The sequence below is a fragment of the Podarcis raffonei genome, chromosome 10 (genome assembly GCF_027172205.1).
Source record: "Podarcis raffonei isolate rPodRaf1 chromosome 10, rPodRaf1.pri, whole genome shotgun sequence".
Classification (NCBI taxonomy): domain Eukaryota; kingdom Metazoa; phylum Chordata; class Lepidosauria; order Squamata; family Lacertidae; genus Podarcis; species Podarcis raffonei.
Genome location: NC_070611.1, coordinates 19026896 through 19050148, shown reverse-complemented (window position 1 = coordinate 19050148; position 23253 = coordinate 19026896). Strand labels below are relative to the sequence as shown.

Genomic DNA, 23253 nt, shown 5'->3' with positions numbered 1-23253 from the left:
AAAGGCTGTTGGAACACATGAATTTTTGTACTTTCTCCAGCAACCAGCAGAAGGTGCCACAGGCATTTTAATTATTTCTGTCATCACCTTGTTCTGCTGGCTAGCCTAATAACAGTCATAATACTTGCAGACCACCTCCAAGATGTTCAGGAAATTAGCACACTTGCCAGAGTTTCTGAGCCTCTACAGCCTGGTGTATTTTTTTATTTAGTGGGGCTGCTTGAAAAGAATTTTTCTATATACGTAAGACAAATTAAAGTAGCTGGAAAACACAATCATAAAGCATTCCCAGCCTCACAGTATAAAGAGAGATGTCCAAAGGAGGAAACCTAGCATGTGTTTGGATTTATTCAAAATTTCTGGACACCTATTCTCTGCCTTATTCCTTTTGTAATTGTGTTCCCTACAGCAGCTAATGCAAAATTATTTTGAGATCTATAGCCATTTCTACAGACCATCTTAAAGTTGCTGTAAAACTTGTTTCAGGCACTGAACTCGCGATGCCTTCTGCAATTTAAAACAAAAATAAAAGAAACACCAAAACAAAACTTACCATGGCTACAGTTTCTGAACCAGTAATTGTATTGGAAGACCTAGTACACACCTGCGGAGAAAAACAGAACTGAAGATTGTTAGAACAAACTGGAAGACAATAAGGATCATTTCAGATTTTTTATTCCAATATTTTAAGATGGACATTCTTTGTTCTTTGAACAAATATATGCTGGAAGTTAATCTATTATGTATAGGTAACTTAAAAGATAGAAATAATAAAGGTATGCATTTTTATTACATTGCAATTTAAGTGAATTGTCTTATGTCAAACATATAGCAAATGCTACCTAAATATTTATGTAAACCAACAATTCTAATCAACAAACATTTATATTTTTATAGACTACTTTATCTCAAATATTTGGTGTTAGTATAAAAAAACACAAACTAACAGAACAGAATAGTTTAATAATGCACATTTCTATTATGGCCAATATCAAAATAAAACTGGAGTAAAGAAAATTCACTAAAACCCCTCCATCCTTTCACAACTTAGCCCTGAGCTCAAAAGGGCAGATCAAATGGGTAGGATTTAAAATATTCCTAAAGGTTCCCAGGCTGTACTGGGATAGATTGAGGGATAATTCTTCCCTTGGTAATTTAAATTTCTGTATTTTATAAAACATACTGCACAAATGTACTCTATGGCTTCCTAGGACCTAGTTTGCATGTCATGACAAGCCAGTTTACCTGGCTTCGTTTATGAGTTAATAATGGATGTGCCTTTATTCTGCCATGCTGGCCGCAGAATGAATTCTTCCCATCCACAGAGCTCAAACAAGCCATACTATGGCTTGTCATGTGATACAAACCCAGACAGTGATTTGTTTGAAAACAAATCATGGTCGAGGTTTGGACGACACAACAAACCATAGTATTATTATTTTTTGCACTGCCACGTGGATCCACTTTCAATTTAAAACAAGTCTTTAAGAAATAATATGAATTAATTTATTATCAGCATTTTTAACACTCAATGCTACAAAGATATAGTAACAGAATACCTACTTGGTGGGTGCTTTCTCTGGTTTTAATTTTCCTCTTCATTTTTATCTACAAAACAACAAAGTGACTTCAAAACTACCCCAGCCTGCAATGGCACAAATGAGAATCCCTCAAGAATTTCAAATTTAAATTTTATACAAAATGTGTGCATCTCATTTTTCATCTTTCAGTTGCATTTGTCAAAACCACTTATCCTTGGGTACTTAGAGCTGCCTCTTTTTTTACTGGCCCTTCTCCTGATCTTAAGAAAAGCTTTATTTACTCAAAATTGTTTCAGGCTGCTCCGATAGGTGCAAGGGCAAGACCAGAAAAGAGGTGGCAACACTATCTGTAGTCAACGGAATTCTGCCCAAGGTTTTCACTCCTCGCTAAATACATTTCATAAAGATAATACACGAGTATTCATACTGGACTCATACGTTTTATAGCATTTAAGATTTGTGCAAGTTATGGTATTGATTTTACATTGGTGCCAATTTAATCACTATCGTATTAGAGATAGGCATGTCTTATCCAGCTGCCTGAATGATTACTGTGCTTTAGGGACTTCACTGAACTTCACAGATGCCTACATTCCCCAAACTATATTTTGTGCTTTGTGAATTGTAAAACAGCAAACTGGATCTTATGGGCGCACATGAATGTGAAGCCAAATCCTTCAACAGAGAGAGAATCCCTTTTCCAAATCCTTTCTACTTTTGAACAGGCAGTTTACTTTGAGCAGCAGACACTTATCTGGACATCTGGGATGCATTCACTTAAGTACATGCCTAAACTCAGGTCAACTTGACTGTAGCTGTAGTATTCCCTTGTCATTCCCCCGCACCTTGCAAACTGTAATCTGCTTCCCTTAACTCTCCATCCCACCCTTACTGTATCTGTATTGTTTAGAAACAAAAACTACTTTAGGGGCTACCCTTACCTGTCTGTCAGGCAGGCAAAGGGCCAAAACAGGCTTCACACTGCTATTGGTGGTTTTCCAACTCCCCCAGTATTCATGGTTTTATCTTATGAAAGGATAACATGTGGCTTCTCTAACCAACATCAACAATTCCCAAAGTAAGAGGCGCTAGAATTCCGGACTGCCTTTATATCAGACTATTTGTTTATGGGGACCTTCAGGTGTATGTAAGCTGGTTGTGGTCACCCAGTGGAGATTCTGCATACACTTACGGCTGATCCACACTTACTTTACCCTGGAAAGAGAGGGGCAAAGGGTAAACGTGGATAAGCCCTTAAACTCACTTCACGTGTTAACTGTTCCATGGCTGAACCCTGGCACTGAAAATAGCTTAGCCCTGGTGAATGAATCCTGGTTTAAATGAAATAACGTTTGTAAGAACAGACTTGCACAAGTGCCTTTTTAAAACAATGAAATGATTAAAATCTGGCTGCTTTCATTAAGTTACACATTACTGTTGTAGAAAACATCACAGGGTGCTCCCAGGAAATTAAAGATGCAAACCCCAGGAATACATGCAACTGTAAGAATCATTTTAAAAATAAAGGTTCTCCTAATGTTCATACTGCTAAGCTAATACAGCATGATTAGGTCTTTAATTCCAATCTAAAATGAACTTTTCATTGGTGGCAGCAAACAGCACATGTGCCTTTCATTTTTCTCAAAAAGGGTTTGTGAGAAGTTCCATGTTAATAAAAATAAAATATGACTAATAGCCTTCCCTAACCTTGTGCCCACAAAACATTTTGGACCACAACTACCATCATCCTTGACCACTGATTGTGCTCGCTGGGGATGATGCAAGTCCAAAATATATGGAAGGCACCAGGTTAGGGAAGGAATTTCAACCTAGTTATCCAACACCCAACCTGGTGAAGCTCCCTCGACAGGTGGAGAGGAAATGTTGAGGGAGCTTCACCATTCTGACATTCTGATTGTCATATAGCTGATAAAGGCATGCCGCAACCATATCCTAATTATAATTAACTACACAGCAAATAATGAACTAAACATTAGGTTCAAGAGAGTACATGATGAATTGAAGAGAAATTTATCTCTCTTTGGGCATGCAGAATTAGTTGTTTAGCTGTAATATCCGAGTTGCCTTTCAGTTTGGCAAATATTCTACACAAATTACAAAAACCATCCCTCCAAGTACTATAAGACGGGCTTATGGTAACATGACTTTTTGAGATGAGAGCTAAAATCCATTGACTTTATAGAAATATTAGTTCTCTTATCCATTCTCCAAAACAAAGCTATCACTATGTAAATATATTTACAGCATATTTGCTATCCCAGAGAAACGACACGAAGCATTAAAAAGATACGCTGTACTCTGCCAACTCAGCACAATCTCAAACTTTCCAAGTCTATGTCAATTCAAGGCTAATACTATTGGAAATCTGGCAAGGGGCCTTTCCCCCTTAACTAAAGCAGCATCACTATAGATTGCTACTACCGTATTGGCTTGAATATAAGCCTGACTTTTCCCCCAAATTCCGACTGTGAAAAGTTAAAGTGCAGCTTATATTCGCGACCTTACGGTATGCAGCCAGGAGTGTGGGGCAAACAGTGTGACAAAGCGGCGCCCGCCCCACGCATAGTCCCCCGTCCTTCCCCCAAGGCCAGGAAGGGAGACAGCAAGGAAGGGGAAAGGCCACCGGCAATGCAGCATGGCTCCCCCCCCCAAGTATGCAGCCAGGAGCAGTGAGGAATGGAGCAGCTTATATTTGGGTGGTTTTTCCTTTCCCCCCTCCAATTTTAAAGGTGCGGCTTATATTCAGGTTAATATGGTACTTCAATACAGCACAACTGGATTTATAGGCCCAAGTCATAATAGTTAGGGTTCCCACAGCAACATCCAATACTCTCCCAGGGGTGTGTGCATATACGGTAAAGGACCCCTGGACAGTTAAGTCCAGTCAAAGGCAACTATGGGGTTGTGGCGCTCATCTCGCTTTCAGGCCAGTTACCTCAAGTTGAGAACTTTGCCCCAGGATTAGAATGGAAATCATGTGCCGGCTGTGCAGCGGCAGCAAGAGGCCCCATTAGCGAAAGCACGCCTCTGGTTAAGAACAGTTTCAGGTTAAGAACGGACCTCCGGAACGAATTAAGTTCGTAACTAGAGGTACCATTGTAAATATATATGCTTCTGCCCCTGCTCACATTGCTTACCCAGCTCCCTGCTGCTGCCACCCTCCTTGCTAGTCCCATCCTTCCCTTCATACCTCATCACCCGAATCCGCCATCGCCTCCTTCAGCCTCCCCATTCCCACAAAGCAACTCTGGCCTCTCTAGCTCTGCAGCTCCCCTCCCTCAAGCCCTGCACTCCCTTCACAGCCCCTTCAAGCCCCTTACCTGCCCCAGCTCCTCTGTGTCCCTCTATTTCTGTTTTACTCAAACTTTTTGTTGTTCTTTAAAACTCCATCTTAAATCCTGCCTCGTGTTTGCTCCCCTGCCCCAACATCATGCAAATCCAGGATTGTGATGTGGCTCTACAAATCCTCCAATGGAGGCCCAGCAATGGCAGCCTTACATTTTTATGTAGAGAAAGAGAGAAGTAATAGGACTTTAAAGTAAAGGTAAAGGGACCCCTGACCATTAGGTCCAGTCGTGACCGACTCTGGGGTTGTGGCGCTCATCTTGCTTTATTGGCCGAGGGAGCCGGCGTACAGCTTCCGGGTCATGTGACCAGCATGACTAAGCCGCTTCTGGCGAACCAGAGCAGTGCACGGAAACGCCGTTTACCTTCCCGCTGCAGCAGTACCTATTTATCTACTTGCACTTTTTGCGGTGCTTTCGAACTGCTAGGTTGGCAGGAGCAGGGACCGAGCAACGGGAGCTCACCCCATCGCGGGGATTCGAACCGCCGACCTTCTGATCAGCCAGTCCTAGGCTCTATGATTTAACCCACAGTGCCACATTTCCAAAACTACCCTATAAACACTGCTAAAGAGACAGAGCTGTATCAGCTACACACATTTTAAGGCATTTGAGTAATGCTAACTTTCTTCCCTTTGGGCAGCAGCCGCCCGCGTAGTGTGTCAGATTGCTTAGAAACCCTGTTCAGTATCAAAAATAGTTTTCCACATGCCATGAACTCTATGATTGCTGCCATCTGATTCTTTATCACCAGAGATAGCTCAGTTGGTAAAGCATGAGACTCTTAATCCCAAGGTCATGGGTTCGAGCCCCACATTGTGCAAAATATTCTTGCATTGCAGAGAGTTGCACTAGAAGACCCGTGTGGTCCCTTTCCAATTCTAAGATTTCTGGTGGGTTGCTGTTTGATACACGAATGCAAGTCTAAAGCCCCCTTAGACACTCAGCTGTAGCCAAGGGTTTTCTCTGAATCCCAGTTATTAGTATGCTGAATGGTAAAGTTCTTCTATCTTTTTAAAGCAGACCTTGATGTGCTTTTTAGTAATCCACAGCCTCTCAGACTCTCTTATTAAGAAAGTTTTGGAGTGAAGGGAGAGAAGAAAAGCTTGAAAAACATACATAAATAGTTGACCCAGCTTCGTCAGAGACTTCTAGCCGACAGCAATGCCCATCAGCTTCACTGGTGGACTTAGCCATGCTGAATCCAGCTACCACCATGATGTCCTATAGAGAGAGAAACATGCATCATTATTGCTATTAGTTATCATATTTTCGGAGTCCTTAGTGATCAGATCATTTGATGAAACATTTCCCTGGATCTTCAGAAAATATGACAAATCCCTGCTGATTAGGAAAGCCTCTGGAAAAGAAAAGAAAAATGTAAAGGTATGATGCAACCAAAGTTTCAATATGAAATATTTATGTACAGGTCTAAAATTTCCACTGAAATGTGTCATTAACTTTAGTAGGGATAGTGTTTGGGGAAAACAAAGGCCTTAAGTGATCTCCATCGAAATAGTTTAAATCAAGAATTGCATGGGGGAATATTCAATGTTAATCATATTTGGAGCAGACCCACTAAAATCAATGGACCTATCTATAGATTTTAATGAATCTACCCTGAGCATTAGATATTACCCACTGTCAAAAATCAAATGGTATCAATCATTTTAAAATTAATTCTTGAGATTCCTGCATTTGCAGGGGGTTGGACTAAATGACTCTTGCGGTCCCTTCCAACTCTACAATTCTATGATTCTAATTACATATTTTAGCATACACAGGTGTTCCAATGATCTGCAGGTCATCAGTGAACTTAAATGTTGCATTACGAAAACTTACAATTCATCTTTCATAAGACTAGGGCAATGGGGCAAAGCTTCATGGTCTGAATGTTGCCAGTATTTACATAACAAAAGAGTAGCTAAATATTTTATCTGTGACAAACAAGAAGTTGATAAATCAAGAGGATCGATCATATGGAACTTAAATGGCACTTTTTGAAAAATGCACCGAAGAACTGGTTTCTGATTTCTGACTACTGGAGTGAGCAAAATGGCCTTTTTGGTACTGTGAAGATTAGGGTAAAAAACCAACAACTCTTCCAACAAAACAATATTAGCAAGCTGAAAAATTCAAATAGCTTGAAAGGTGATGAAAAATCTAAGTCACTTATAGAAGATATTTGTTATAAAAATTCTGAGATGAGTGCAAAACTCAATTCTAAAAGGTCTCTTTGCCAGTTGTATAAATCAGAAAGAAAAATAGTTACTGCAATCCCTCTGCTTCCTCCTATACAAATAAGGTATTTGCTCAACAGCCAAACTGACGTTAACGTCAAAAGATGTCATTTTATGGAGACTGACTTTTGTAATGGCACTTTCCATTATAGCATTTTTAAGTAGTGTGGGGGTTTTGTTTTTTTTTTAAAAAAAGAAATGTCAGTGATTTGAAATCTAAGCTGAAGCAATAATGGAATAACACTAGCATAAAATAGTCCCAGATTGGGGGTGGAGGTTATGTATCAGTTTGCAAGAATAAATAGTGTAGAAAGTTATTATTCAAACTGGAAAAGTAAAACACATACACACATTTTCTGATTTCTACAGGAAAGTGACAAAGGATAAACTCTTTCTGTGCATGTTTTTTTGAAGCTAATGTCAGAAAGGGGATGTAATCTACATAAAGTTAGGTAAATGCACCCCACTAAAATCAATATAAGTTCTACACTGAAATCTGATTCATTTCAGTACAACATAGTCAAAATTCACTCTCTCCGATTAGTGGCCCAAATCAGAAAGAATAGTTAACAAATCACTATTACTTGATTCTGTTATTATGAGGTCCCTATCTGATCTATCCAACATGGCAAAGGGAGACTCAGGAGGGTTGCATATTTTTAGTTTAAAATAAAAATGGGGGGATATGATAGAGCAGTGGTTCCTGATTGGAGGTCCGCGGACCCCAATGGCTATGCAAATCCCACCCAGGGGGTCCATGGCACCATTCACAAAACAAAAACTACCATAGAGTATTTACTTAGGTTTTCCAACTCCACAGAGGGATGGTGGTATACACAAAATTCAATATATACTTATACCACAGAGGGCTTAAACAAAACACTTCATATTTGTTTTTCCAGTAAAAAAATTAGCTAGGCACATTTAGCACCTATTGGCCACTTGCAACCAAGTGAAGATGCCTGGGTGAAAGAATGGTGCCTGACAGCTCCACCATCTGGAGGTAGATGCTTGGGGATCATTGGATCTTGACTGTTTTGACACACTAATACCACATCCTCCAGAATTCTATCAGTTACATTTTATCTGCACAATCATAATGAATTTCAGGAACCAAAATGGCAACTAGGCATTCCGCTTTGGCAACTGTAACCTTGGTTTAAGGAGCCATTTGGCACCTAGCTTATATATCTGAATTTCTAACACTAATTGGGGAGCATATGGTATTTAAAGCTCACTTTTAACAAGAACAGGAAAGAGAAACCTCCACCCATTATCTAAAGCAAGTGTGAAAACCTGTAGCTTGGCAGATGTTTTTGGACGCCCAACTACAATCCGTGCCAGGTAGCATTCTCTTGCCAAATGTTAATGAACTATCACTCTCAAAGACTGGCGTGTTGAATAATCAAAATCAAATGTAGTAACATATCATTTATATTGATGATATTGGGAAATGAATAACAAACTGCAGAACTGTTAAATTAACACATCATTCAAATAGATTTTTGACTATGCAGATCAGGGAGAGGAATCTGCGGTCCTTCAAATGTTCTTGGACTCCACCTCCAATCATCCCAGACAGCATGAGCGGGGATGAAAAGAACTGTAGTTCAGTAACAGCCAGAGGGGCCACAGGTTCCTAGCCTGCGAACTTAAACAGAAAATGTGTAGAGAATACATTTACATTCTATAATTGTATTCCCAAGTTACTAAGAAACATGGACATAACTTTCAAAAGGCAAGCCCCAAATTTTAATTACTGCTTGAAGATCTTACTTTCCTAGCTCAGGATCGCCCAGAAAATTACCTTGCACCAGCACCAACTGCAACTTTTGGAAAAGTGCACAGCTATATTCATTTCAGCATGCCTTGGACAGGTAAAATTATTGACGGGACAGGCTTTGGGTCCTTGCTAAGTTTAGAAAACCGTATGTGAACTGTGGCTTTCTCAGGGTCAGCCTTCTTTAGTAGAAAAGCAATTAAGAAGCAAGGTATCAAACTACTGAAAGACTGTTTCACTGCTTTCTTGTTATGTCCAAACATAGCACCTTGTTTATCCCTATTGACTCAAAGGAGTTACAGCAACAATGCTGTTTCTAGTTAAGTCAAGCCAAGCTGGTGGCTAGATTTAAGTGCTCTCTCTCTCCCTTTCTGAGAGTCAAATGCCCTGTATATTAACATTTTCAGTGCTGGCCCAGATCCACCTGCTTGCTCTGAGTGAGCAGCTGGATATCTTTCAGCAGTGAAGAAGTTAAAGGTACTGGATTTTCTGCATGCAGCACTTGCCATCTAAGATTGCAGATGTCAGCAGTTATTAGACCATTAGCAGTCAGGTTAAAGAGAAAGAAAGAGGAAAGAGAGCTATCCACGTTGCCTCTCATCCCTCAGCTTATTACCCGGCAAACTCACATGGAAGCAGGGAGGGGGTGAAAGAGAAGGTTGATAGACTGCACTACTGACAGGCAGGGAAACTAAGCTAGATACCTGAGAAAATGAAACTGAGCACAGGGAATTGCAATGCAAGTTAAAGGCTCCTTTACCTTAGTTATTTCTGGCATTGTCTGAGTTTTAAAGTGCCGTCTCAATTTTGCCTGTGCCCCCTAAGTACTTCCAGATGGATGTGCTCTTCCTGAGAAGCATTTTAGCCTCAGCGCTTCATTTTTTGCATTCAATCTTGTACCAACAACACTCCCGTTAGCTTTTACTGCATGTCTTTTGTCCGTGTGTTTATTTGATTACAATAAATAAAAGAGCTTTCTGATTAAAGCTGAGTTTTTAGCAAACTGCGGCACTATGATTGCTCTTTTTGCTACTTCAGCAGTCTCTGATGATATTCTTTTAAATGACTGAAAACCCCAAACCTTAATGTTTTCCAGGGTGGGTGGGAGACTGCTAACTTAAGTGATACAGACAGATTCAATTGTTTAAAAAGGATTAGAACAAATTCCAACAAAGCTTAATGTGCAATGGAATGACCGGGGTGCAATGAATTTTATTCTGTACCACCATTTTGGGAGGGGGGCAGGGGAGTTAGTTATGCCACTGTTCCATCTTCCTTTCAATAAAAAATGAGAAATAACTCTGTAACAAAACAACTAAAAAATCCATGGGTAAAGTTTCTTACATATGAACCACAACCTGCCTTTAAGAAATGGGGAGGGAAAACCTTAAGCATTTGTGGACAATCTTCCTTAGTTATCAAAAAGGCACCTAACTCAGGCACAATATCTGCTTGATATTTCAAAGAAGCAATTTTAAGCTGTCTTTTGTTGAGCCTTTGGCTAATTAAACAATCTGGCCATTTAAACTGGGGTGTGTGTGTTGTTTTTGCTTGTTTCCACAGTTTGTATTTTTGTGTTTTAATACTGTAAACCACCCTGTGATCCTCAGATGATGGGCAGCATAGAAATTGAAAGAATGAATGGAGGAATCTCCAATGAACTCAACAGGGCATATGTTCCGAAAAGCCACACACAGAACTGCAATGTACATTTCTAAAATTGGTGTAAAGTAAGTTGCAAACCAAAAGAGCTATGCTCCTGGATATTTCATTCCCGTTCCAGCATTTTGAGATGTTACTGCACGCACAAGTTATTTTGGAATTTGGTTGCCAAGTCAGGATTGGACAGCTGACTAGACTAAATTCCCCAATTTAATGGGGATAAATTTTAGACTGCTGCAGAATGAAGCAGTTCAGAATGTAATCTAATAATTTATTAAGTTTTACACCAAGAATGGTGCTTTTGCTCTTAACACTAAATTATGAAATGCACCCATTACCAATACAGAAATTCATAACACAGGTATATCTTCTACATATGCCTAATATGCAAGCATCAAGCACATTTGGTGCTATATACTGTAATTTTTTGAAAATAGTGGTATTCATAGGAGCAACAATATGCATATACTCTCCTATGTTACCGTTTATGTCTCCCATTGGGGAACCCCAAATTCCTTGCATTGCAATTTACTATTTAAATCAATGACTTTTTTAAAAAGAAAGAAAGAAAGTTCAACAGGCTTGCTAAAATGGCCTGATCACTAAATTTTGAGTTTTTTTAAAGGAACTGAGATTATCCTCCCTCTATCATATTCATAGTAAGCCTCTTAAAAACCACACGCACAAGTCCACATAACCACGGCTCAAGTCACAAGGGAGGTGTGAATATTCTGTTGCTAGTTCAACTCTGTTTGAAGTTTCCAGCTCAAGGGCTGTAGTTTCCAGTACAGGTCCTCAGTACTGATCTCTGTGATCTCCTAATTGGTGCTTTGGGCCTTGTTTTACTACTTCTCCTTTTATCAAGAAGGGCGCAAAGCGCTAATTAAGTTTCAGACACTTTAAACGATGTGGTAGAAGAGTTAACTTGAAATCATTTCGCAGTGCCCAATCTATACTATAATACTGGCAGGTAGACCACCACTACCACAGGGTCCTTTTTTTTCTTTTCTTTTTTCCTTTTACACATCTTTTGCTGTGCTGGGATAAAAGTCAGCAAGCAAAGCTGCTCATTACAAATGGGGGGGGGGGACTAAATAGAATGACAGAGGCATGACCGGTAATTAACAGTTTCAACTGGGCAGATAACTAGTCTTAAGATGTTTACTTATAAAGGGCATTTAGGGGGAAAAGGGGTGTTCAGCTATTCAATACCCTTTTGAAATGTGGCTCTATTGGGGGGGGGTGTTATTGGGTTATTGTTCTTCTTTTGATTTTATATATTATGATCTTTTCTGTGAACCACCCTAAGAACTCTGGGTATAGGGCGGTATATAAATTCAATAAGTAAGTAAGTAAGTGAAGTTTTCTTGGGGTTGACCTACTGAAATCAATAGACCTAACTTAGTCATGGACAGTAATTTCAGTGGGTCTACTTAGAACTTAGTTGAAGACCACCCATGGCTCATACTGGACTTCAGAAAGAGAGGCTAAATAGAAAGTCAGGTAGTTAAAGCTGGAAAACAGTTTTAAAGGCAACCCCAGTTGTTCCAGAAAGTGTAGATAATGGGTGTCTGCTGAATGCTCTTCCATGGAGCAGGCAGCCCCACTAACCAGTGTTAGAATCTCAAATATATAAGCTGGGAGTCAAATGGCTCCTTAAGACAGAGTTACAGTCGCCAAAACAGAACGTCTAGTTGCCATTTGGGGGGCCAGACGGATCAAAAGTCATGTTTTTCAATACAACTTTTTGGTTCCTGAAATTCATTCCGATTGCACCATTAGAATATCACAGATAGAATGCTACAGGATGTGTTGCTAGTGTGTGAAAACTGTTGAGATCCAAGGATCCCAAGGCATGCAGCTCCAAATGGTGCAGACGTTAAGCAAAATGCGCCCTGCTGGCTTTCAGACGCTGTAAATTTACCTGCTATGCATTACTGTGGAGCAGGCTTCTGAGATCTATAGGCCTTGAAGGAAAAACTGTCCTGCAGAGCAGATCTCAGTGACCTGTTGGGTATGTAAGTAACTACAGCAAGGCTTGGAAACTTGTGCTCCTCCCCAACCACTGGTCATGTTGGCTGGGGCTGATGGAAGCTGGAATCCGACAACATCTGGTTCCCTGTCACTGAGGTGGAAGACAAAGAGTACTATTTTGAAGAGGTGTTTCTTTCTGTTTTGCCATTAGGTGATGCCATAGTGCTGTTCAAGCAAACAGTACTATATCAGATTCCAGTGACGAAAAGGAACACAAACACAGCTTTAATACACGAAATGCGTGGGTGAATAGCACCCAGGGATTTCGGGCCACAGAGGCTACTCATTTGAACACCAGTCAGCACCTTAACCCGGTCAAAAAGGCAGCCGCATGCATTGATTGTGTAAACACACTTAGGTCAACAAGATCAGTAGAAAAACAGTTCACAAGAAGAAATAAACATCTAAGAATGAAAGAAATAAAAGCATTTACCCCTTGATGTACAACGCTGGCACAATCCTCTGCCAACTTCCCAAACATATAAGTATTGATAGCACCGGCCTTAGAACATGGGTTTTCTGACTCTGAAAGACACACAGGAACAGTGACACTGTAACATTTAACTGAATATACTAAAGGAAAGCCTTGCAGCTCTGATTTCACAAGGGTATCGCAAATGCTGAGAGGCCAGGGACATTAAAATACACTCATGCCTGTGAGCTATGAAACTAAGGGGGGGGGGAATCTCTGTACATAAGGCAGCTCCCGAAAGGCCAGAGTAAGGACCACAAAATGAGCTCTAGTCTACTAGGCAATCAATGAAGCACACAGCAGCGGGTTGTAGTTGAAAGTCCAGATAACCTTGCTGGCGAGGACCAACATCAAAAGACAAGATGTATGATAAGGATGGTGAATTTTTAAAAAGGGTAGAGGAAGGCCTAGCCTCTGTTGTCTATGCTCTGGTAACTTTTAGGATAGACGGCTGCAACGCATAATATGTCGGGCTGCCTTTGAAGATGGTTTGGAAATTACAGCAGGTGCCGAATTCAGCAGTGAGATGGCAAGATTCCAATTCATTTCCTGGCTTGATTCAAAGTGCTGGTTTTGACCTATAAAGCCTTCCACAACTCAGGACCCCAGTAACTCCAGGACCACCTCTCCTCCTATGAACCAACCCAGAGCAACAGCTTATCATTCAAGGCCCATCTTTGTGTGCCCCCTGCAAGGGAGCTATTGACAAAAGAGCAGGCTTCTCAGTCTCGACTCCCCAGTTATGGAATGCTCTCCCAAGGGAGGAGCCACCATTATTTATTTAGGCCCAGGCAAAAGCATTTATTTTTTCAGCAGGCCTTTAGTTTTTGATAATCCATGGTCTCCTTTAGTGGGATGGGATGTTTTAGACCTTCCTTTTTCAAAAATATGAATGCTTCAGATTTTGCTCTCTTAGTGTCATGTTAGTTTTACTGTATTTGTTATTCTTTTTCTGTTGTAAAGTGGTTTGAGGTACTTGGTTTAAAAAGTGAACGGTAGGTTAAATAAATAATAATATTATAATTTGCAAAATACTTCGACTTCAGAATTCCAGATGCCTCCTGAAATAAATCATCTCTCCCATTTGTAAAAGCATATGACACTGGGTTGTTGTTTTTTTAGATCTTCCACTATATCTGTTATTATCCCCATTATTACAGTCCCACAACTTTTGCCTGTGGAGCACAAGTAGTACAACCAAAAACTATATGTTAAAATACCTTGAAGTATAATCTTGAAGAAAGATGTCCCGTTTCCCACTTTACTTAATGGATAGGAAGCAGCAACTGTTCCCTGAAATGAGAAATTTGGGGAGGAGGGGGTCCTAATTAGCAAGTCGAAAATATTTCCAATAGAAAATATCAATCATATTCATTACTTGACCCAGACCTTTCGGATTATGTGCAATATCTCCACAACAGCAGCATCGCATCAGGTTTTACAGTGGCAGAACAATTAACGAAGTGCTTCATAAAATATACAAACCTATAATTGCTTTCTTCATCTGTATCTAACAACCTAACTGCAATCCTGAGCAGTCAATCATCAGTCTCCTTTTGCAAATGGAGAAGCATGGCGGGACCAACTACTCAATATCTGTCCACTACTTTCTGGACCAAAGAATGTTGGTAGAACAGAGAGTCCTGTGTCTCTCAAGAGAATCCTCAATAACTTCCAAATAAATGGCAACATTCATTTTTATGGTTTGCAGCTGACCAACAAAAGCTAGTCTTCCAGCTGAATGGTGGCCACTCCAACTACATCCCATATTCATTTGTGCTCTGCATAAAACATGACAAACTTAAACCCTCCTCAGGTGTTTAGTCTCCATTCCCAACCCTTGTGCCAGCCCCATACTCCAATATCCCTGTGGGAAAGTGAAGGGACTTTTTAAGCACGTTTGGTCGAACAAGTCTTGAGCAGAGGTGGGGAATCTGTGGCCCTTCAGAAATTGCCGAACTACAGTTTCCATCACCCCCAGCCAATAACTGCCAAGGACAATGGGAGGTATAGTTTAGTAACATCTTGAGGGCCACAGGTTCTTCATACCTGGCTTAGGAGCTTCCCCACAGTCAGGGATCCTGTATTACAGTGTTTCCCAAGCATGGGTATCCAGCTGTTGTTCGACTCCCATCATCCCTAGCTAGCAGGTGAGGGATGGTGGGAGTTGTAGTCCAAAAACAGCTGGAGACCCAAGTTTGGGAAACACTGCTGTATTACCAGAGCTCCTGTGTGTTAACAGGCTTTTAACCAGGTCAGCTTAATGTCCTTTGTAGCCCACTCCAGACCTTCCCACTCAAAGCAGGACAGTTTGAATAGAATGTACACACCTAATTGCACACTGTGATGTTAGGATGCGGGTCTAGCGCAGGAGCCCCCAGCCGTCTACACACTTTTTGCCGAAGAATTTTCAGCCCAAATGCCCAAGAATTTTCAGCCTGAATGCCCGAAATACTGCTCTTTCTTGCTCTGCATATCCCCCTCTCTCAACTAAGGATTAATTCCTGTGCATATGAAAAAATATGGCCCATCTGAACCTATGCCATGGCAGCCTTTAACTTTTAAGGAGTTTGGTGTTTTAAATTCAGTAAATGTTTATTTATTTACATGAGCAGTTCTCATGTAACCAAATGGTTTGTCAAACTGTGTCGTGTTTCAATACTGTTATAGAAAATATCTTTAAAAATCATTGGGCTGGATCTAGAGTCATTGTTCTGTGAATGGAAAGGCTCCTTCCATTTGTGGGAGGAACATTTGCCCAGCAGTTCCCACTTAACGAAGTCCAAGGGAATTAATTTTTGCTGATTCACTCTGTAGTGACTAGCAAAACCTAGCCATGCTGTTCTGGAGGGTCCCCCAACAATCTAGAGCAAATTTTGGGGGGCAGTGTGTAAAAATCATCTCCCCTTTCTTCAGCAGAGCATCACATAAGCATAACAATGCCACAAATTTGGGCTCCAAACAGCTTCTACATTTGGTCTCTCCTTCCTTGGAAGCTTTTAAGCAGAGGTCGGATGGCCATCTGTCATGGATGCTTTAGCTGAGATTCCTGCATTGCAGGGGGTTGGGCCAGATGACCCTAGGTGTCCCTTGCAATGGTATGATTCTATCATTCTTTAAAAAAAAATAAAGATTTTATACAACTCTAAGATTCTATGATTTCTCAGGATAGACCAACCAAAAGTCCACAGTTTTAAGCTTGCCATGGTGAATTTTCCACTGCTCTCTGCGGATCATGATGCGCCCAGCCTTTCATCCCAACCTTGGGGCAGAAGAGTGGGCAAATATGGTCCCTGCAGATCTGTTTCACTTTGTACTTGGGAGCAGTGTTCAAAATTTGCCAGGCGTGTTTCGCAACTGGCTGTCGGTCACTTGTGACCAATAAAGATGTCTGGGTGCCAGGATGGCACCTGATGTCTGCACTATCTTGGAGGTGCATACCTGGGGATCCTTGGATCTTGACTGCTTTCACATACAGTGGTACCTTGGGTTACATACGGTTCAGGTTACAGACTCCGCTAACCCAGAAATAGTACCTCTGGTTAAGAACTCTGCTTCAGGATGAGAACAGAAATCGTGCTCCGGCAGCGTGGCGGCAGCAGCAGGAGGCCCCATTAGCTAAAGTGGTGCTTCAGGTTAAGAACAGTTTCAGGTTAAGAACGGACCTCCGGAACTAATTAAGTACTTAACCCGAGGTACCACTGTACTAGCAACACATCCTGCAGAATTCTATCTGTGATACTTTAGCCGCACAACGAATTTCAGGAACCAAAAAGTTGTACAGAAACGACGACTGTCAATCAGTCTGTCCCCAAAACGGCAAATAGGCATTCTGTTTCAGCGACTGTAACCCTGGTTTAAGGAGCCATTAGCACCTAGCTTATATATGAGCTTCCAACACCACTTAGGAGTACTGCAAAAGAGCAAGGCAACTGTGGGGATGCTCCAAGCTAGCCAATTCAGAATGTGGGCCAGATCCGGAAATAATTTTCCTCCCCTGGCTTGATACATGGCATATTCTTTGTCTCTCTCAAGAATAGCGGAATTTCTTGAATGCTGCACATGTTATACACAGCTGAAGGAGTCAGGAGTAGTTAACAGACCTGTGTATTAAACTGCCTGAATTACAACTTGCCTTTTTTCCTCTGGCATCTCTGCTTGTACACCAAGGATATATTTGTCTGTTCTGAGCCTATGTATTACACGGCAATCACACTTGAACAACAGTAAATATGCAGTACAACCACTGTGATCATCATAATATATTTGAAAGCTGCTTCCAGGTAGAAAGCAGATGTGCGTCCTCCAGAGCAATCCCTGGCACATTAGCAGATGCCCCAATAACTGCTTCTGTCAAATTAACAAGAGCTAGTTTCCTTGTTAACCGCGTTCTTTGTGCCAGCCCTTCACAGTCACCTAGTTTGTTTGCTTCTTCAGGCAGCTTTCAGATGCATTAAATTCTCTCCTCACCATGAGGCAAGTTTCCTCGGAGGAAATTATCTATCACAATCAAATGGAGTACTGAACATATATTTTGCGGCAGCGCAACGAGAAATGGCCTCTCTTTGAACACAAACCAACTGTGGCAGTGATCTTTAACAACTTTAAACGGCATTCTCCCCCCCACCTTCACCTCGGTGCCCCATATCTATTTTAGAAATCAGCCATAGATTATATTCCTGTACCAATACATTCCACAGGACTGGGCTGATGACACTAAACGCTTGGTTTCTTGTTGTTGTCAGATGCGCCTTGACAACTTGGGGGATAAAGAACAACTCTCCTGCAGATGATCTTAGTAAACAAGCTAAGATATAAGGGTTTAGGTGACCCATAAGGTACCCTGGACTTAAGTTGTACAGGGCCTTGTAAATTAACACAAAGACTTTGAACTTGGCTCAGTAGTAGATGGGCAGCCAGTGCAGATGTTTTAATAAGGGTGTCACATGCCATCAGCAGTGTTAGAAACTCAGATATATATAAGCTAGATGCCAAATGGATTCTTAAACCAACGTTACAGTTGCCAAAACGAAATGTCTAGTTACTATTTTGGGGTAAGACAGCTCAAAGGCCTGATTTTTCAAATGATGGACCAACTGTGATTAATTCTCAGTTAAACATCTGGCTAGTTCAGATGATAACCTTGAGCTAAGTTAAGAACTTAAAGAACTTAAAGAAGAAAAGTCACCTGATCCAGGTCCTATTCAGACCTCTTTTTCCTAATGGTGACTACTCCTGCTCAAGCTGCACAGAAAAAGCATTTTGGTTCCTGAAATTCATTCTGATAGTGCAGATAAAATAAATCTGATAGAATTCTACAGGGTGGGGTGTGAGTGTGTGAAAACAGTCAAGATCTAATTATCCCTAGGCATGCACCTCCAGATGGTGGAGATGTCAGGCACCATCCTGGTGCCCAGGCAGCTTCAGTTGGTCACAGGTGGTCAAAAACCAGGTACAAAATGCACCTGGCTAATTTTGAACACTGGTTGTTTAAATGTCCCCCTTAGCAAGTGACTAACTTTTCTTGACCAGAGGGCCATGTTCACTCTTGAATCCCCAGCAGGAGGATGGGACGTGCATGCTGGGAGGTGTGGCCACAGTTAAAAAAGAAAGAAAGAAGGATGCAGCCCTTTTTGCAACATGTGGCTTTCAATCCAAGCAGAAGACACACTGTATACCCTACAACCGTTCTCCATGCCTCACTGAAGGAAGGTGGAAGTGGCAGCTGAAACACTGATATGTTGCCAGACAGTCATTGTCAAAAAGCTCTCTTCCCAAACTGCAGCTTATTAATAGAAAACTGATATTGAGCCTTGGACCTCCTTACACTCTCCATGCCTCTCCTGAAGCACTGCATCCAAGGAATGTCTCCAATGTATGAAGATAACTACTGTGATCTTCATGCACTACAGATAAAATGTATTCCTGGAGAAAAGAGTGTGAATTAAAAATACCTGACATCACAAAAATTCACGAGTCTTTTTAATAATAATAATAATAATAATAATAATAATAATAATAATAATAATATATTATTTATACCCCGCCCATCTGGCTGAGTTTCCCCAGCCACTCTGGGCGGCTCCCAATCAGTGTTAAAAACAGTACAGCTGTTTAACCTCCATTTTACCCTACATAAAGAGTAAAAGGTTGTATTGATTTTTTCTTTTGTAATCCTCAGTTTGCTGTGACGGGAAAATACAATATTTGGCTTTATGCTGTACATGGAGATAAAAGTAGCAAAGAAACAGTAATGATGACTGAATTGCATGCTCTCGCTGAAAAGCTTTTTTCCACAGCATACAAAATTCAAGTTTAACAGTACTATTCTCAGCTTACATCCCCAAGTGCCAGTAATGATAAAAGGCTTTAAAATTAAATTCATCATCATCATCAAATTAAAGCAAACATTTGAAGAAGACTGGTCTCATGTGTTCTACTCTGTAAAGTTTATACAAGAGGCCTAATGTACCACCAGCACTAAGCACTTGAATTTAGAACACATTTGTAGCCACAGATGGAGCAACACAATGCGTATATTCCTTGTTCTGAAACAGCTACTAGACAGCTGAAAATTATTGCTGCAAACTGTGCTGATTTTATGTTGAGGAAGTAAAAAAGAAAAGTTACATTGTGGTGCAGTTCCTCCAGTTTTTTGAAAAATGTCCATAAATCTGGAAGACTCCATTGATTCTTTTATAAGAAAAAAGAACTCCATTAAGTCACCAGACTGGAAATTTTTTTATCACAACACTTTTTTAAGTTTATGCCTTAAATGAAAAGCTCCCAAGCCATCTATATTTTTCTTCCAAGTTTACTAATGGTTCCAGTAATAAAAAAGCAATGCTAAAAAGAGAGAGCATGCTATGACTATATAGATAAGACAAAGCACAGGATATTTTTAATTTTAGCAACACTCAGTTAAGACTTACTTTCAAGTAAGCTTGTTCAGGATCTGACTATCAGAGTAGGGCTACCATGTCTCCAAAAAGGAAGTGAGAATAGACAGGGAGCAGTATACAAATTTAATAAATAAAATAAACATTCACAAGTACAGTGGTATGTACCTCGGTTGTCAAATGTAATCTGTTCCGGAAGACTGTTGGACTTTCGAAATATTCGACAACTGAGGAGCAAAGGGCAGCTGGCCAAGTCAATGGAAAAAATAGAAAAACACACAGCGGAAACCATTTGACTTCCGAGACGTGTTCAAAAAGGGAAGCAATTACTTCTGGGTTTTTGGAATTTGGGTACCAAATCGTTCAGCTTCCGAGATGCTCGAAAACCGAGGTATCACTGTACCTTGTTACAATTTTTAAGTGATTGAGAAGTGCACTTAAAATTACAAGTTTTTCTGCTTAAAACGTCTACAAATCAGGAGTGGTTCACATATATATGGGAGCCTTCACATCCTTAGGGCAGGGAAGATCAGTGGAGCAAGTCTCAGGAGTGTTCAACTAATGGAACCCAAATTAAATCTATAAGAAACTGATGGCCACAGAAAGAAGGCAGGCAAAACTATTGCATAAAAGAAAATTTGAAGCAACTGTCGCTGAGAATGTCACTAGATCTTGCTCAGCACTAACCTAGTGATAAACAGCTTTGGGGGTTGTTGTTGTTTTTACCAATAAAGCGGTGTGTAAGTTTTATGAAACAATAAAATATTAATTAAATAACCTAAGAACAGCACTGCTGGATCAGACGGAAGGCCTATCTAGTCTAGCATCCTGTTCTCACAGTGATGAAACAGATGTCTACAGGAAGCCCACAAGCAAAAATTGAGCATAACATCAGTCTCTCCTAGAAATATGCAGCAACATAAAGCCTATTACAGTGGTACCTCAGGTTAAGTACTTAATTCGTTCTGGAGGTCTGTTCTTAACCTTAAAAAAACTTTTTAAAAGTTTACCTGAAGTCGTTATGTCGAGACAGAAAGAGAGGAGAGATACATGCATATGCATGTGTGTGTGTGTGTGTGTGTGTGTGTATGATATGATAGCCATGTTCAAATATATAAAAGGATGTCACATAGAGGAGGGAGAAAGGTTGTTTTCTGCTGCTCCAGAGAAGCGGACAAGGAGCAATGGATCCAAACTACAAGAAAGAAGCTTCCACCTAAACATTAGGAAGAACTTCCTGACAGTAAGAGCTGTTCGACAGTGGAATTTGCTGCCAAGGAGTGTGGTGGAGTCTCCTTCTTTGGAGGTCTTTAAGCAGAGGCTTGACAACCATATGTCAGGAGTGCTCTGATGGTGTTTCCTGCTTGGCAGGGGGTTGGACTCGATGGCCCTTGTGGTCTCTTCCAACTCTATGATTCTATGATACACACACACACACACACACACACACACACATAATTATTGGAATTCTATGTGGAATGCGTAGAAATTTAATAAAATATATTTGGAATTTTTTATTTAAAAAACACTTTACCTGAAGTCGATATGTCGAGAAAGAGATAAACATATATACATTTACACACACACACACACAAAATAATTGGAATTCTATGCGGGATCTGTAGAAATGTGATAAAATATATTTGGAAATTAAATAAATAAATAAATAAATAAATAAATAAATAATAATAATAATAATAATAAGGAGGAGGAGTTTACCTGGACATACTTGCTGGCGCAGTCACAGCCCACCTGCAAATGCTCGAAACCAACTTTTTGGAGGCTTCCCCGCAGAGAGTTTTCAAACACCCTGAAGGAGCCCCTTATTTCTTCAAGAGGCATGGCGCTGCCGCTGCAAACCCAGGTCTTGAAGGCCAGTCAGGCCTCACAGGAAGGCAAGGCAGGAGCGACCCCTTCGCCTTATTGACATGGCAAACCGGGCCCGGGGACTGAGGGGCGTTTTAAGCGCTTCGTGGGTTACCGGCCGCGCGTGCGCACCGGCTTCGTTCTTCTCTATGGTTCGCGGCGCCCAGAAGTTACCAACGGAGCCAGGCGCACGCGCAATGTGCTAAACTGAAGCTCCGCAGCGCCAGGCAACGCGAGCCGCGTTTCTGAGGCTTGGGCGGGGGAAGAAACGATTGGTCCGGATGTTCGGAGGGAGGTTTGAGTTCCTCCAGCTCTTTTTATTTTGGACTACAACTCCCATGATCCCTAGCTCGCGGGCTCAGCGGTAAGGGACCATGGGAAATGTAGTTCTGTAGCTGGAGACCCAATTATATGGAAACAACTGGTTGAAATGCAAAAATGAGATTCTTACTGACATCATTGGAACTTGCTTCTCCTGAGTAGACATACATAGGATTGTATTGGGAAATGGGTGCACAAAGACAGGAATATTTATTTATCTACTCATAGATGTATATATAGTGTAATTTTAATTCTGTCAGCGTTGAACTGTCCATGTTATGCTATTCTAATATTGTTGAATATTATGTTTTAGAATGACTTTCTGTATTGGATCAGGTTATTATTAGGCATGTGTTCTTTACTGTGTATTTTGTTGATGCTGAAAACCACCTTGGGTATAGTTATATAGAAAAGCAGTATAAAATTAAAAGTGAAATGAAAATGAAAACTAATTTTAGTTTCTTTCTGTGTTTTTAGCCATTCTTGTTTTTATTCTCGATTCAGGTAGGTAGCCGTGATGGTCTGACACAGTCGAAATAAATAAATAAATAAAAGTCCAGTAACACCTTAGAGACCAACTAAGTTTGTTCTGGGTATGCTACTGGACTTTTTTTTATTTGTTTTGAATTTGTAAGCCACCTGGAAATAATGATAATAATAATAATAATAATAATAATAATAATAATAATAATAATAATAATAATAATTCTGTTACAAGACAGAACAAAGAGTCCACACAAATTTGAGCTTTTCATATTATTTATTAAATTTGTTTACTGCCTTTATCTGAAGATCTCAGGCCGGTTCACAGCATAAAAATACAAAATAGGGCTATCAGCCACAACTCCAAAATTTCTTTCCTGAATAGTTACAGCCAGTTCACATCTCATCAATGCATGTATGAAATTAGAATCATCATCATTATTTAATCCCAACACACACCACTTAATTATGTTCAGTCTCGCCCATTAAATAGCTCTTTCTTTCCCCATCCATCTGCAGTTAGGAAAGAATTCCTAATCTACTTTGGGGGTTGCTGTTAAGAAGAGTATTTAAACGGTTGCAATTATCGT

The 23253-nt window shown here is 40.5% G+C and overlaps 1 protein-coding gene across 8 annotated transcripts in view; it reads right to left on the bottom strand.

Annotated features, from left to right (window-relative positions):
• The window catches only part of POT1 (protection of telomeres 1), a 68378-nt gene extending 46524 nt beyond the window's left edge, over positions 1-21854 (bottom strand). For 2 of the 8 annotated variants that reach the window (XR_008332363.1, XM_053404745.1), the window contains exons 1-6: positions 21713-21854; positions 14315-14387; positions 13056-13147; positions 6026-6130; positions 1564-1608; positions 554-622 (exon numbers count right to left, since the gene is read on the bottom strand). Coding sequence is in view for 7 of the 8 variants with exons in the window: in XM_053404745.1 (XP_053260720.1) it covers positions 554-622; positions 1564-1608; positions 6026-6130; positions 13056-13147; positions 14315-14387; positions 21713-21835 (507 nt within the window). In the remaining variant the exon portion in view is untranslated. Of the gene's footprint in view, positions 1-553; positions 623-1563; positions 1609-4882; positions 4975-6025; positions 6131-13055; positions 13148-14314; positions 14388-20161; positions 20349-21712 lie in introns of those variants that run through there. The other 6 variants (XM_053404746.1, XM_053404752.1, XM_053404748.1 and 3 more) reach the window with 6 other exon arrangements.
• Between the last annotated feature and the right edge of the window lie 1399 nt (positions 21855-23253).